This window comes from Lonchura striata, chromosome 3, assembly GCF_050655825.1.
Source record: "Lonchura striata isolate lonStrDom1 chromosome 3, ASM5065582v1, whole genome shotgun sequence".
Classification (NCBI taxonomy): domain Eukaryota; kingdom Metazoa; phylum Chordata; class Aves; order Passeriformes; family Estrildidae; genus Lonchura; species Lonchura striata.
Window position 1 is genome coordinate 39,014,011 of NC_140705.1, and position 16,385 is coordinate 39,030,395.

Below are 16,385 nucleotides of genomic sequence, written 5' to 3' on the forward strand. Positions count from 1 at the left end.
AGGCATATCACATCTTACCAGGAGTGAATCCAAACTCTCCTAGTTTTCTACTTCTCCTGTCACTTGCTCACATGTTGTCATCTTGAATAGAATTTAACTTCTAATGTGGGTTCCACTGCAAGTTGTTCAGTATCTCATTGTGTAGGAGTAGCTTAGACCATGAGCTGTGGCCAGAACTGGACAGCAGTTTCATGTGGACAGGTCCAAAGCGTGCATCTAAGCATGCTTCTCTGAGCATTTCTGCACAGTCTGCAGCCTGCTGGGAATACAGACTTACTCTTTTGATTGCAGAGTTTAGGAACCCACCTCTGTTTCCTAGGTCAGAATTGCAGAATTTTATGTTGGGTTTCCAGTGCCCATTTGTTTCTGTTGATGCAGTGCTTCTTTTCCCTTCTGAGTTCTGTAAGCTGTGTGTTCAGTTAATTACTCAATATCGTGGTGCTAATGGTGACCCAGGAGTTTGTACAGACTGCACCTGAACTTTTCTGAGGCTATGGGAAAGAAAGAGTAGATCAGCAAGCACACTGTCAGCTAGGTATGATGCACACACTAATAAGACAACTTGAAAGTTGATGGGAATGGGAGGAATTGATTCATTACAACATTTGCAGATGCACTATAGGAATTCCAAGAAATATGTTCAATGACTCTTAGGGAGTAAATTATTTACTCTCTTGCAGAGAGTAAATTATGCAAAACTCTGCCAGTGGCTAACCTTACACAGACTTCAGTGGTTCCAGGATTTAATCAAGTAATTTCAAGCACCACAAAATTAATGCTTCTCTTTGAAAAGCAGCAAATTAAGCTTTGAGTATGTAAAATGTTATAACTGTCACTTTTATTGCATGAATTGAGGCACAAATTTTAGACTTAAGTTTACTTTTCCATTAGAGTTAAATCACTATTTATCATTATATGTTATTTATGTCAAAGGTGGAATTCTGAGAGCAAAGTTTTGTACAAAACTGTAGGCTAAAGTAAACAACCTTCGACTTCTCTTGCAACTTGGTCAATTCTGGTTTTAGTTCTCTCTTTGGCTTTGCAGCAAACTTTGAACAGCTTTTTGTACAGAATCATTGAATCCTTTAGATGGGAAGGGACCTCTTGAGAACACACAGTCCTATTCCCTTGCTCAGCTTCACTTCCCTCTCCCATAGCCATTATCACTTTCTGCCCTCTGCTCCAAGCACTGCAAGTACATCACCCACAGCCATCTCCTCTGAGCATTCTTCCATTGTAAAGGTTTGTGACTCGGTCACAGGCAACCATTGTCTCCATGTGGGAGTTAATTCAGTTTAGAGCCTTCCCTGAGAGCCGGGGGGAATGGTGCTGGCACAGACTGATACCTGCTGTCCCCTGGGTAAAGGCAGGCAGTATTAAGTGCATCAGATGGGTAACAATTCAAGGCCAAAGACAAGCCAGGAGATCAAAATAATTGCTCAGGAACAGGGCTGGAGACCCTGCAACACCTCTGGAGCGTGCTAAACTGCGATCCTCTGCTGTGGGTTGGTTTAGGGTAATTAGACAAGGACAGTCACGTCCACAATTCTTTCACAGCCCTGCAAAGTTCTCTTTTTATTCCCCAGTCTACTTTACAATGTGTTGTGAATAAAAATTATAAATTACTACTGCAAAGTAAAAAAGTGTTCACATAGCCTGAAAAGAATTGAGAATTATCATTGCATTTTTGTTAACCAAAAAATATAAATTATAAGAAAATGGTTTGTAGTGACAAAGTTATATCACTGAAACTGCAAGGTTTCATTAGCAGCATGATATTCTACAAGCTTTGCAAAATAATTGCTTAAACACTCCCAATATTATTCAGAAAGTTCAAACATATCTCACTTTAAGCCTACTGGATTTGGTTCTGATATTGCTTTGATATTGTATTCCTTAGGAAGCTAAATTACTTGTTGATTTGTTAAGGAGAAAAAATATCTAAATGCAAGAACTGAAGTGTATGAAATTGAGGTTCAAATGGAGGGTCATTAACCACTCACTAAATTTTAGTGAAGACACTTTTTCTCTTGGAGCCTTTCCCTGCCAGAAAGTACATTTTAAGAATGAAAAACCTTTGTTATGATTTTTTGTTTTAATATCTCATTCTGAAAGAGCAATAAAAATTACTTTTAGGATGACCCAATACTTGCATATTTAAGATTATAATCTGAGACTGTGTTTTAAGTACTGCTATAGATATTATGATTCATTATTGCAAATTTTGCAGCATATCACATTAGAGCATAAGCTCCAAAGGAGTAAAGTGATGGAGAAATTTCAAGGTTAGGGAGAAAAGTGTAAAAGAATATGTTTTTTAGTCTGAGTATTGTGAGAGTTCAGCACATTCTGACTTTCCGCTACAGTCAAGAAAAGAAATTTATTGCAAATTATATGCCATTAACCTTTGAAAGTAACTTTTCCTTTACAGGATTTGTATTCTACCAGCTCCTTATTATACTATCAGTTCCTCTGAGTAACAGAATGTTAACTGCGTCTTAAAAATTAATTTATTTTGCTAATAATGGGAGCATCCCTGGTCTCCAAAAAAGTAAACTGTACTTGAATTGATTCAGCCCAGAAATATTGCCTTCTTCCAGTGCTGTTTTTCATGAGTAAATAATAAAAAAAGTATTTGAGCATTTAAAAATAGAAGTGTTCTTATCTATTTGACTTCTGCAAGATGTAATTAACTGAATTCCTAGTTCAAGCACTTTATTTTCTTAGTTTCTTCACTGTTGGCAGGTTGGTATCCCTCTAAATTGCTTGTGAGCCCCATAATGACTGTCATAATAATTAGTTATGGGCTTAAGTATGCTGTGCTGTATGTATCATTCATCTCTGTATTTTCATCTGCAATTCTATAGGTCATACCTTTAAATATCCTATGAGGAAAAAGAAAGAATGAATGCAAGCTCATTCTATGGTGCTATCAACAGCTTCCCTGTTTCTAACATGTATTCATCCCCCTCCCTTTTCTGTTTCCCTTTTCAAATCTACCTCTTACTTCGTGATCTTATGTGGCCTCCTTTTTTTCCTTTTCTCTTCATATGTTGTTTTCTCTGTTCCATGTTCATTTTCTTTGTCTCTCTCCAGGGTATCTAGTGAGAATATTTATTAGCAGTAGAATTCGGACTTCCTCAGCCAATTTTGCTGTAAGCTTGACAAACATACACAGAAATGCTCTTGTCCATGATCACACAAGTGATTGTACTTCATTGTAGCAGTTCTAGCTGGTGTTTTTAAAGGATCACTCTGCTGTTTATTTGAGGAAAACCAAGTGACACTTAAATAGAAACTTGAGATTCTGACAGTTCAGACCAAATTTAAAGTACTCCTGTGTGTTAACAGAGATTATTTTGAGTTTTTCTTCCATTTATGATGGATTGATTGCATCTTGTAGGGCCTTTCTTTATATTTAGTAAAAGATAAAACAGCTGTATATTCAACAGGTTACAACTGTATTTGACTGGTCAAAAAATCCTGTGTTCTCAAATCTGGATATAAGGCTCCCATGATAATATTTCTTGTGGGTGTTGAGACAGGCACTAAACCAAGATATTATGCATAATTTTAAGAGATATATTTTTAAAAATTAAATAGGAAAATATTTCCAAACAATCTATTAGTCAATGATTTAATTTGTATCTATCTAGATATGGGATATTTACTTTATTTTGCTTTATTTTTGATTCTTTACACTCTTGACACTCCTCCCAACATGAATCCTAAACACATGGATTACAAAACCAGTGTTGGATAATTGCATTCTTAATTTTAAAAGCCAGTGGTTGAAGGGTAATTGAAGCAAAAATGTTGTGACCTTGACATCCAGTATACAGTACAGTAGTTTCAATTTTCATTGAGTATGGAATTCAGCCACAGGAACTGTCCTGAAATAGCTTGCTATCTGCAATACTTTGGCCTTAGAAATACTCAAGCATATCTTAAAGATTATATGAAAGCCTAGAACCTGAGCAGCAATCATTTTTCCTTCAAACATTTAAATTGTGTTAGTTGATGTGATCACCTTTCAGAAAGTGAGCCCACCTCTATTCTCCTTGATTCTCAACTCAGCTTCTGCAGTTTCAGTAGAGTAACAAAAAAAAAGAAGATAAAAAAGCCCAAGGCAGAAGTGACACTTCTACAGAGTAGCCCACTAACACCACCATTTACATTTTAGTGTGGGTAACAGGAGACACTGGGATTGCTGCCCTAAATAAAAATATTTTGAAGATAAGAATACAAAACTGCAAAGCATACTAGCAAACTGAGGGGTTTTTTGTCATTTTTTACTCTATTTTGTCTCCTTTATCAAGATTATACATTCCAACAGCCATAGCAGGAGAACAGGATTCAACAACAAGTATTATAATGTATTGGGAATACATAAAAAACCCATGACTTTCTGCAAAGATATGAAGAGCTTCCCCCAAACTACAGACCTTCTGTAATGAAAATATATTTTACTTCTTCCTTTCCAGCTTATTTTGAAAGCTGCTAGAGATTCCTTATCCTTCATCACTCTAGAAGAACCACTCCTAAAAACTTACTTCTTCTGGCTAAACCTATGGAAAATGGAACAGTACCAGAAGGAAAAATTCAAATGGAAGTGATTAGTGAGGTCTCCTGATTTCTGGTGACATATTTTAAGAAGTAGTCATCCCTTTTTATTTGCTCCAGAATTTTTATGCCCTAGTAGAAGAAGTATATATATTATCTTCTGGGTCATGACACCCTGTGGTTCTGCATATCATTTGAAAATGAAATGTGTGGCTTCTATGGGAGTGTCACAGGTTGTGGACAGTGGCAGCTCAGAGGGCAATGCCTTTTCACTTTTGTTATCAGCTACCAGTAGGCTAATACCTATAGGAAGACAGTAAGTTCTTAAAAAGCCACTGTTGGTCAGTTAGAACCTTGGATCCATAATAGTAAAATGAAATTAAGATAAAGCTCACTCACCTGTTGCAATGGCTCATTATTAATACAGAGAAGTCAGCATGAGCAGCAAAGCAGTAAAAGACCCTCCCCATGAATGATATGCAAAAACTATTGAGCATCTAAGACCAAAATTACCAAGAAAAGGAGAAGTATGTATGTCTCACTTGCACAAAACCATAAAACAGACAACTCAAGTAGTAAGACTAACAGAGAAGAGAAAGAGGCAGCTTTCAGACAGACATCCTTTGTCACCAGTGGGTTTCCTGTATCCTTGAGCATCTCAGCTGAACTGCTATTTTAGAGGGTACTGTTGCCAACTGCTTCCATGAGCTATCATAACACATATGTATATTAATTACCAAAGGTGTTAAATAAATCTTTCTTCATCTTGGCTTTCTTACACATGACAGCCTACACAGAATGGCTTTTTGCTTTGTTACAGCCTGCGATATTTCAAGTGAAATAATATACTGGATTTGTGCCATTGACTTACACTCTGTGCATCCTACTTATTCCAGTAGATTTATGCATTGCTGACAGTAGGGACAGACCATAATCATATATTTCCCCCTTACATTTTAGTGGAAAAAAATTAATGTATCTGATTAAAATATCTTCACAGACTGACAGGGACAGCAGTATCCGTATGAGGGAGATTCTCATTGTGTTTGAAAATTACCTGAGGGGTTTCAGATGGTCTTTTAATTAATTTATAATAACTTCTGAGTATAAATTACAATACAAAATCAAATCATTGAAACAAAATGCCTGAATGATATTCAGTAATTCAACAGGCCTGCTGAATTGGGATTGCATGATCAGATGGCAAAGATTCAAAGATATTTCCATTTATTCTATCCAAAGATAGAATAAATGACCAGGGTGGCACTTTGTACATTAGAGTACTCAAGACTTTTATCTATTGGAACATATGTATTGCTACAGGCCTAATTCTAAATAATGGGTTCTTGTACTTGTTTCATCATCATCTGTACATTGGAAAGATGATGTCCAAATTACCATCTTGAATACACTTGCTAGCAGGTCTTTATACCCATTTTGGACACATTGAAGGTGTCTTCACAGTGGTACCACTATAATTATACACTTAAAGCAAATAGCAAAAATGTTACATGTGCAAATTTATTTTAAAATTAGATTTCTGGCAAGTACATGAGAAAGGATTCAGAGTATGTTAAAATATCTGAAAATAATTGCCACTAAGTTTAATCAGTTATGTGACATGTGAAGTCAAACCAAGGTCACCTTAAAAAGGAATGATTTCAACAGCCATTGCAGAGAACCAGATGGCATGACTGGGAGGTTAAAAACAAGGGAGGACAGAGCTCTTCAACGCTGTGTAAATTTGTTAAGGTATGCAACTAGAACCATATAAATGAAATAATCACTGATTATTTACAAATTAAATTCACTAGCTTTATAATTGATGAATAATTAAATGGAGATAAGAATCTTAAGGCACATACAATAGTTTCCTATTCATAGGAATAAAACGTCCATATATTTTCTTTAAAGAATTTTATATTGTTCATAGACATCTGCTCTTCAGGCTTCCCCTCTCATTTCAGAGTGTAAAGAAGTTCAGGCAGACTGCATGTCTGCTCCTACATTTTAACAGAGATAGGAAATTAAGCATCTAATAATTAGGCATGTATAATTTGTCCTAGGCTATTAAGTTTACCCTTCAGACTATCAGCTCCCCTCTCATATCTGTACTCCAGATGATAACTTTACATACCTTTAAACTATTATTGACTTTGCTGTTGATTAAGACACTTGTCTTTCATGATACCAAAGGCCATTTCATTTGTAATTTAGCTACTATTGTATTAATAAATGAATAGGTCATAGTTGTAAGCAGCTAAAAGCCAAACGTTCATCAGAGACATCTAACAGGGTACTGGACCTGAAGCCAAGTACTGCTTTGGAAGCAAGCATAACCATACTAGATAAATAGGCACTGCTGGAATAAAGCATGACCAGCAGAACCATGGTTCTTAGCTATTTCATCTGATTATAATAAGATGTAGGAGGACAATTTTCAAGGAAGACTTGATAAACATGACAATTTTCAAGGAAGACATGATAAACATGAAGTCCAGTGTCTATAGAAAGGAGGACAGCAATGTCCTTCTGGATCTCACATCGTCAAGCATAAACATGGACTTAGAGTAACCTTCTGCTCTTTGAAATTATTAAAATTTGCATAAATACCGCTCAGAAACTACTTGGAATGAGGCTTCATGGTTAGTGTGTGTGTGAATGTGTGGGTGAAAGAGAAAAATATCTAAATACCTATGACAGGAATTTACATAAAATGGCTTCTCCAGGAGAAAATACTTGGTTACTATTACAGGGTGAGATTTAAAAAGTGGCTTGTCATTTAAGAGTCCTGTGCTATGATTAGTATTATGACTCCATTTATTACACCATTTACCTTCCCTCATAGGATGATATTCCTGTCAACTGGCACCTTAAAAATCAGGCATCTTAATCTAAGAAAGGCTCTTTCCATAGCAGTTTAGGCACCCTATGGGGCAATTAGCTATTATGAAGAGTTAAAACCACAGGGTCAAGGATGGAAGGGTCCTCAGAACATTTCTCATCCAACTCACTGTTGTCCAGGGCTTTACCCAGCTGGACCTGGGAAACCTCCAAGGATGGAGACAGCACAACTTCTCCATACAACCTATTCCACTGTTTCTATTTACATCTAGTCTGAACATTTCATGTTTCAAGCTATGCCCACTGTCTCTCACCCTTTGATTGTTCACAGCTGCAAGGGCCAGCTCTGCTTTCTCAATGCCCATGAGTAGCTAACAGTGGGCTGCTGTTCAGTCTCCCCAAAGCTGCCTCTTCTCCTGCTAAACTCCCTCAGTCTCTCCTCAGAGGACAAGTACTCCGGTTCACTGAACAGCTTGGTTGCCTTTGCTGTGCTGCCTCCAAGTTACTGATGCTTTTCCTGGGCTTTGGGAGTTGAAGGATGAGAATTGCCTCCTCCAGGCCAAAAATAGAAGTGTTGAGGGGAGGGGGTACCCAGTTAGACCCTGTGATGATCACTTGTTACTTGCCTTCCTGTAGCATATGACCAACTAAATGCCAGCCCCCAGTCTAACCCTCCATCTTTCTACCCTTAGATTTTCTAATCAGTCACAAGTCCTTATTGGGATACAATAGCATTATGAGAGACAGTCAAAAGCCTTGCTAAAACCCATGCTAATGTCATCCACTGCTCTATCCTTGCCCACAGATCCTTTCACTTTACTATAGAAGGCAATAAAGTCAGTCATATTGTTTACCACCTGCCTCCATGGACTAGAAGTTTATGCACTACTGCCCAAATTAGATGCTTTATACTGCAAAAATGAGATTTAAAAAATCCTAAAATTAGTTTTTCATAGTTCTAGGAACTTTTCATTTATGATGTTCATTGCAAACTCAGAACTTTTTCCATCACCAACTGTTTGAACACCATCTATGAATTCTTACAGCAAATTAAAGAGGTTTCAAGTGAAAAAAATCATGGCATTACTGTCAAAAAAGAAGGGCTTTTGACAGGCAGGATGGTAATTGCAGTATCAGGTATCCTGCTGTTTTAGGTTGGATCCTCAGTACAGCTCAACTTGGCAGAGTTAATATTGACACAAAAACATTATGGTTAGATGTTTTTGTCAAGTTTGCCATTTAATCTCCCGTTATAACAATTGATAAATCTTCCATTGCCTTTTGTGGAAACTAGGTTATGCCATGAGAACAATCCAGAAAATCCAGTTTGTCTCCTTTGTTTTTGAGATGCTGGAGAAGACTGGTTTATATTGGAAATTGGGTTGTTCTGAAAGAATAGAAAAAAATTTGCTTAAAAAAAGAATGTTCAGATAGTCTAATTTCCATACCTAGAATACTTCATTGGCCCTCGTCAATAGGACTTCTACAATACATTTGAGGAACATGACATAAAATTAGCCAGTGTATTTATCTGTGGAGTTCCTAAGAATATTTCAAGCTCAGACCTAATTTGTAACACCTAACAATAAAAACACTGACAACCCCATGAAACAAACTAACTAACATTGCTAACTGCACACTAACAAATAAAAAAAAATATCTATTTTACATTTCTAACAATGTTCCATACAGATATTGCCAGTGCAGTAGGTATTATGGTCAAGAAAACATTATGTATTTTGGTACTCTCTGACCTCTTTCCTCCTAGGAACCTCTCTTTCTGCAGCCTGTTATATAGTTCAGACTGGCAAGGAAGCCCCTTCAGACTATATGACTTTAATATAGTTTATTTTCTTCATATCCAGCCATCTGTAAGTGCTGTCCCATTTGCCAATCTGCAGGGGCTGTTTCCACATTAAGATATAGAATTGCAAGATCCACCATCATCATCATAAGATTATTTGATACTCTTTTAAATCATTTGTACATATACAGCTAAGTGGTTAGTAAGACTCAAAACCTTATATTGCCTCTATACATGAAAGGCTTCTAGTTCCCAGTTTCAAGCAGTAGTCTGAAAACAAAATTTCTAGCTGTTACTCAGAATGAATCATGGGACTCAAAAGCCCCTCAGAGGCAAATACTCAAGGAGGCAATCTATCCATGGAGAGGAAATAAAGAGACTGACCTATAACATAATATTAAGCCAGAAGTATGCAGTAGGAGAGGGCTAATGGATGCCATGTTATTTATAGCTACAACAAAACTCATTGCCTACAGTTTATAGATAGAAAAATTCAGAGCGGAAATATGAGACATGTTTCTACCAGTGAGAGAAAATTGCTATTGGGCCACTTTATGAAGGAAAGTAGTAGATTTTCTGTCCATCATGCAACATTTTAAAATCAATACTGGGTTTCTTTCCAGAGATGTACCGTATTAAACCATAAACTATTGGATTTCATATGGATGTCATTGGGTGGAGTGTTACTGCCTATGTCACATTATGTGTCAGACTAAATGAGTGTAGTGTTCTCTTCTGGCCTTAAAAGCTATGAAGTGATCAATGGCTGTTTCAGTGCCACAGCCATGGATAAAAGCAATTATTACTTATGGCTGAAAGAAAAAAAGAGACACTATGTGACCTGGTTGGCCTAGTTAGTCAATACCAACCTATAGAGACTCCAGATACTCCTAAGACAGAAAGTAATCAAATATATCAGAGCTGTGCTTTCTGCTTTTTAAAAATTAATTAATTTATCATTTTTGCTCTCCTGAATAAGATGCAATGGATTCTGTTAAGATGTCATTTCATTTCATGGAATGATGGAAGTACTCAAATGAGAGTGGCGTTTTCACGTATGTAAACAATGGCTGTCCTTACGGTAATTTTCATCACTGCTCTATTTTACCCCTTTTCTGACCTGAATACCTCCTTTCCATCTGAATAGCATTTCTCGTATTTTCTCCCTGCTTCCCCTGGCCAGCTTTGGACTAATTAATCATTTACACCTTTGCATTTATTTATGATTAAGGAAAAGATGGCAGAAAAAACCTGATGATTGAGTGATATAACTCAGCAAGAATGAAAGTGCATTAGAAATTCATTCTTCTTTGCTTTCCTAAATATTTTGCATATAATGTGACACAGATAAGTACTTTTTTTTTTTAAAGAACAAACTTAAGAACTAATGCCTTGTTCAGACAGAAAAATTCTGGAAAGACCACAGTCTGATATTGTGTATTATCACAGTGACAGAATTGCAGAATGGTTAGGGCTGGAAGGCACTTCTGGAGATCATCTGGTCCAATCCATCTGCTGAAGTAGGTTGCACAGGATCACAGCCAGACAAATTTTGAATAATTCCAGAGGAGACTCTATAACTTCTTTTGGCAATTCCATCAACCCCAAAATAAAGTTTTTTGCCATATTCAGATGGAGATTCCTGTGTCTCAATTTGTGCCCACTGTCCCTTGTCCTGTCACTGTCCTGAAAATTTGCTGTCTTAATTCTTTTGTGCTATTAATTATGTGCTATCTTAATTAATTTACCTCTAAATTAACCTTCAGGATTCCTATGCAGTCTGTCTAGAAGGTCACTAGAATGCTAATGAATTCTCTTGTCTTCTTTAACTATTCTGTGTACACTAGGTTGTGTGCTCAGAAATAACTGAACTTTCTTTGAGACATTTACTAGAAAACAATTTTCTTGTCAAAAATATGTATTACATGGTGTTCAAGGAAAGTACATGGCTTAAAAATATGAATAAATTCTGAATACTACTTATGAGGAACCTTCATTTTGTTTTCATGATGAAAATCAATTTCTCCTATTGAGTGCAGAGGACTGTGACAAGATGCTAGTAGAAGATAAATTATGTATAGATAGATACAGATATATAGATATGGATATAGAAATAGTTCCATGATCCTGAGAGAAAAAGGAGACAAGAGGATGGAAGGAATATCTCATAGCTGTCTGTGACATCATGGTTTTGGGTGGGGAAGGCTTCCTGTCCCAATCTCATTCAAATACTTTGTTTCAAAAATTGAGTGCCTGGATGATGCCTCTATGTTGATGCCTTTTCATGTTTTGTACCTTACAAAAATGTTTCTCAAACAGCTGGGTAAAAGGTTCTTGTATATTTATGGGATTTCTGTGGAAGGGTTTAGTTTCTTATCATGATGTACAGTTATAACAATCCCATCAAAATCCTATCCATCTTAAAAGAACTGACAATTCAGATTTATAGAAGTGCAGATAAAATGCTACAGCTTTTTTTTGTGTCACTGTATCGGCATGTAAATTAAATGATTCCTAATATGCTTAGCTATCATATAAAATGACAGGTTTTCTTCTAAGGATTACAAAGCATTGTATCCCTCTGTGCTGTACCTGTCTATGTAGAGTGATATGCCTTTAAAATGCTACAGTAAGTAATAGCTCATCATTTGTATATGGAAAGAATGGATAAAACTCCATGAAAGGTTGAATACCATTATTTTGCCTTCATTTAATTGTAAATTCCATAATGTGTACTGGAAAAAAAAAAAAGCTACAGAAAAATGTTGTCTTTGTTCTGGTTGATTTTGAACCCATATAGTTCAAATTCTGAAGGACTAAATTTTAAAAAATAAGCTTGAGAATATTATCTGATTAATTATTCTGAATTTGGTCTAAGTTTCACTGGCAGTTGTAATGATACTTAGCATCTGCAATAAAGATTTGGGAAGAAAAGTAGAATCAAAGAGATAGCTTCTGAGAGCTGTTGCTAGCAAGTATGTCAAGAAATTTAAAGCCTGAAATTTGTTTAACTTACTGAATGTAAGAAAGTAAATTCATATTTACTGAATGTGTAAAAAAGATCAAAACAAATTCCTCTCAGAAGAAAAAAAAAAGAAAAACTAGAAAAAGAAAATATAATTATTTTATATAGCTATATAAAAGCTTAAAATTTATAACTTAAGCATCACTTTAAACCTTAAAGGCCTTATAAGCTTAAAACTTAAAGTTCTTTCAGTCCTAAGTGCTTGGTTTTTAAGACACTTATACTCAAAGAAGAAAACAGCATTTGCTTCCCAGCGCTGTAGGGTAGCCATCTGTAGAGTTCCCTGCTCCAACAAGCAAGCTCTGGAATGGGAAGCATAAGAGAGGCAACATCCATGTTAGCCAAGTGCCTGAGTAACCATCACTGCAAATTATGAAAGGAAAACCACCTTGGGGTATTCTCTGCTATTTAAAGCATCATAGTAAGACCACTAAATAAAGGAGAGGGGTGAGTCACATAGATGTTGGATGACTTGCTACAGATTTCTCTATAACTTCTGTGAAAAACTAAGCTGAGACCTTTCTCAGTACTGACCTTACTGCGGTCAAAATGAACATAACAATTCTTCTCACCTGCTTCAGATGCTCTGTTGCCAGTACCTTTGTACTCAGGGATTTAGAGTGATTGTAATGAAAGGTTGAGCTGATCATCTCATGCCCTTTTCTATTGAGTGGAAATATTTACATTTTGCTGAACTTCTGAAAATTATAGCCCTGAAAATGAAGGGAAGACTGGAATGCAGGACACTAAGGCTACATCAGCATTAGCTAAACAAACAAGTCATTATCATCATCTTACATTGGTTAGTTTTTAGCATGTTCCCTGCCTTAATTTTCTCTGGAACTAAGAAATGTTGAAACATGGTTTGGAGACTGGCAGAATACATAGAATTCAGCCAGCAGTATCAATAAATCTACCCCACTTCACGAGAAAGAAGTTTGTCCATGGACATGTGGCATAAGTTATCCTCAGGCTCCGGCTTGGGTTTTAATCTATAAGTGTGACCCTAAATTCATGGCCATCAGCCATCTTTCTTTAATCAAATACTTGAACTGGGCTTCAGTATCTGACCTTAGCTCTCTCCAATCCCAGGTTAAAGATCATTTACACAGGAGGAATCTGGTCATGCTCATGGCTCTGACCAGAATTTTCATTACAGATTGCAGAGCACTTATTGAAAAACAAACAAAAAAAAATATTTAATATCTTGCTTCCCCAATTTTGCTTCTGAAAACTCACGATTTTCTTATATAAAAATATTGAATCCAAATCTGCTCCAAAGAGCTTCCTGCTTTGTTTCAAGAGCAAAACATTTTTTAGTTTTGAAATACAGGGTTTTTTCTTCTCCCTGTAAATATTTACACCAATTTTATTGTGAACAGGAAGTAAAAATTTATTTTATGCTGTTTTGATTTTTCAGTCACAGATAACAAAATTCTAAGTATTACTGATCAGTCACAGCTCATAATTTTAAAAAAATGAGACAAAATACATAAAGTCTTGACTAATGTTATTTTAGGACTTAGCATTTATACACACCCAACAGTCAGCAGCTGTCTTTCAAAGTTGTTGCAACACTACCGTATCCTTACATAAGACTTTGGTGAAGCCATAGATGTATGTTTACATGTGCACTGACAAACATTATTCTAACATAAGAAATACTAGTCCAGTCCATCAGCTGCTTTCATTAATCTCCTATACTAAATTTAGAGCTCATTCCTCTGGACATCCCTGCTGCTGAGATAGTGTGTAAGGACAGCATGTTTATCTACCAGGACTAGCAACAGACAGCATCCAAAACAAAGTCATGCATTCATCATAGCCCAGCATGGCAGAGCACAGCATAGAAACAGAACCTCATGGACCTTCATATCTTCATGACCTTTAGCTCTGATACTTACCAATCCAAATATTGTGGAATTTATACAGAGCTCAAGGCCTCCGAAAATACCCAAAAATGGAGAATTATGAACACATTCTAGTATCTCACATTCAAACTCAAAGTGCATTTTCATAATAAATGGTACCTACCAGGCACATGTACTTGGGTTTCATTTTCATGTCCTTTATCAGTACACACATTTAGAAAGAGTATATCTCAAGCATAAGAGATCAGTTCAGAAACTGAAGTTCTTAAACAAATTGGTTATTTCAACACTAGGAATTTACCGTGTCTACTGAAGCAAAAGATCTGCCTTCCTAAAAGCAATTCTGCAGGCTGTGTCAGTTAGTAACAGGGGGAAAATAAGGAGAATTTAACTTAGACATCAGAATAAGACAAAGATTTAAATGAGACAGAAATGAAATCATAAATAATGCATTTTAATTCATCTGTCATGGCAATAGCTTTATTCACATCATATTCATACAACTAGAGCATTCCACAGCCTCTGAAGTATTGATCTCAGTTTTACAGATGTAGAACTTGTATTATAACTATTTAGAACCTAAATTCTATTTATTTCTCAGGCATCTAGTTTATTTGAAATTTACTGGCAATATTGCAGGAGAAAGTTGTGGCTGATAATTATATGCTGAAATGGATTTTTTTAACAAAAAATTCATTTGTCAAAATAACTGTTACAAAATGAGTGTAAATTAATCCAGATCAGTTACACTTATAGCTGTTGGCTCTGAACTGGAAAAGAGCTTCAATAACAGTAAAAAGAATAGCACTGAATATAGAATATACAGCACACACACACACACACTGCAATTTAATTTTAAAGGATGAGTGGTTTCTCTCTCTGTTGGTTACCCTTTGGCATGTTCAACTAATGCACTTCCCTCTCTGCCTGACCCTTTCGGTGTTCAAGCCATTTCTCTTGATGCAGAATGAAAACTGCAAGGCTTTTTGAATAGTTAAGTGAGCCTGTTTGACAACAAGTCTAAAATAATTTCTAATAATACACATTATAAAGGAACTCCTCTTCTTTTAAGTTCAAAACATATATTTTGTATTCTCAGCCAAATGGAAGTAATATCTGATATTTCATCCAATGCCCAGAATTTAGTAGGCATTTAGCTTAGTGTCTGTTAGGCTATAGGATTTTGATTTTGGTCCAAAATTAAAAGTCTAAAGAGGTTTTCTTCTCCCCTCACCTTAAAAAAAAAAAAAAAAAAAAAAAGAAAGACATAAATCAGCAAGGCTCTGATGTTTCTATACTAACTTAGCAGACTTCTGAGTGGTTACACAAGATATAATATAGTGATAATATAGTGAGAACAATCCTGAGATTCCCAGACTGGCATTACCATTGCTGCTTAGAAACATTATGAAAAGTCTTGAGGCTTTATGTTTTTATGTTTTGAGGCTTAAACAAGTCTCTGTGAGATCGGGACAAAACACCTAACTGAGAAAATCATATATATTATTAAAAAAAAAAAAAAAAGAGTGAGTTTATAGAATCTTTCTCTAAGCCCTATAACACTGGTTAAAAAGAGGCAAGAGATTGCCTAGCTATAGAATGAACATTAATCTGTAGGTGCTTTACATTACAAAGGTTATTTTTGTAATTTTACTCTTATGAATGAATAGCCCTAATAAGTAAAGAACATAAATGTGAATAAATTTACAGATGTGAATTGAAGATGAAGGAGTGGCACCTTATTTAATGAGCAGTAAGTTAAACGAAGCCACAAAAATAAAAGATCATTTTGGAGTCCAAATGCAGCAACAGATAGATGACACATGGCTGCAAACTAGAGGTGTTAAAAGGTGAAAAAAGAAACCTATCTTTTCCAGCTGAACTGCAAAAGCAATATAGATAGGAATTACCCATATGTAAATTGGCCAAGAGACCAATATTAAATTCATAAACCTCATTTTAAATTGAACCTCTTTCTAGATACACCTTTACTTGTTTATACTCATTATTGAGGCACTCAAGAATATTTACACTCACTAATTAGGTGCTCAGTAAATTGCTCAGTCCCTGTGACATATTGTGGTCCAGAATTTGACTTAATGATGAAGTAGAATTATGGACCTTTAAAAAAAATGAGAATTTGCTCTCAGATTATTTAACAGTGTTATTTCAATTAACAGGTCTTACTTGCTGGAACCAAACTTTTGAGGCAGGTCCACAGAAAGGCTGGGACAGAGATCAGGCACTCACTGCACACCTGGGATTCACTGAGCAGGTG

General features: G+C 35.9%; 1 protein-coding gene across 17 annotated transcripts in view; it reads left to right on the forward strand.

Annotated features, from left to right (window-relative positions):
• The window catches only part of FUT9 (fucosyltransferase 9), a 104,355-nt gene that overhangs the window by 31,942 nt on the left and 56,028 nt on the right, over positions 1–16,385 (forward strand). For 5 of the 17 annotated variants that reach the window (XM_085574865.1, XM_085574853.1, XM_085574854.1 and 2 more), the window contains exon 2: positions 16,288–16,382. The exons of 11 other annotated variants lie outside the window; for them this stretch is intronic. Coding sequence is in view for 2 of the 6 variants with exons in the window: in XM_085574850.1 (XP_085430976.1) it covers positions 16,288–16,382 (95 nt within the window). In the remaining 4 variants the exon portion in view is untranslated. Of the gene's footprint in view, positions 1–3; positions 16,383–16,385 lie in introns of those variants that run through there. One more of the 17 variants, XM_085574857.1, reaches the window with a different exon arrangement.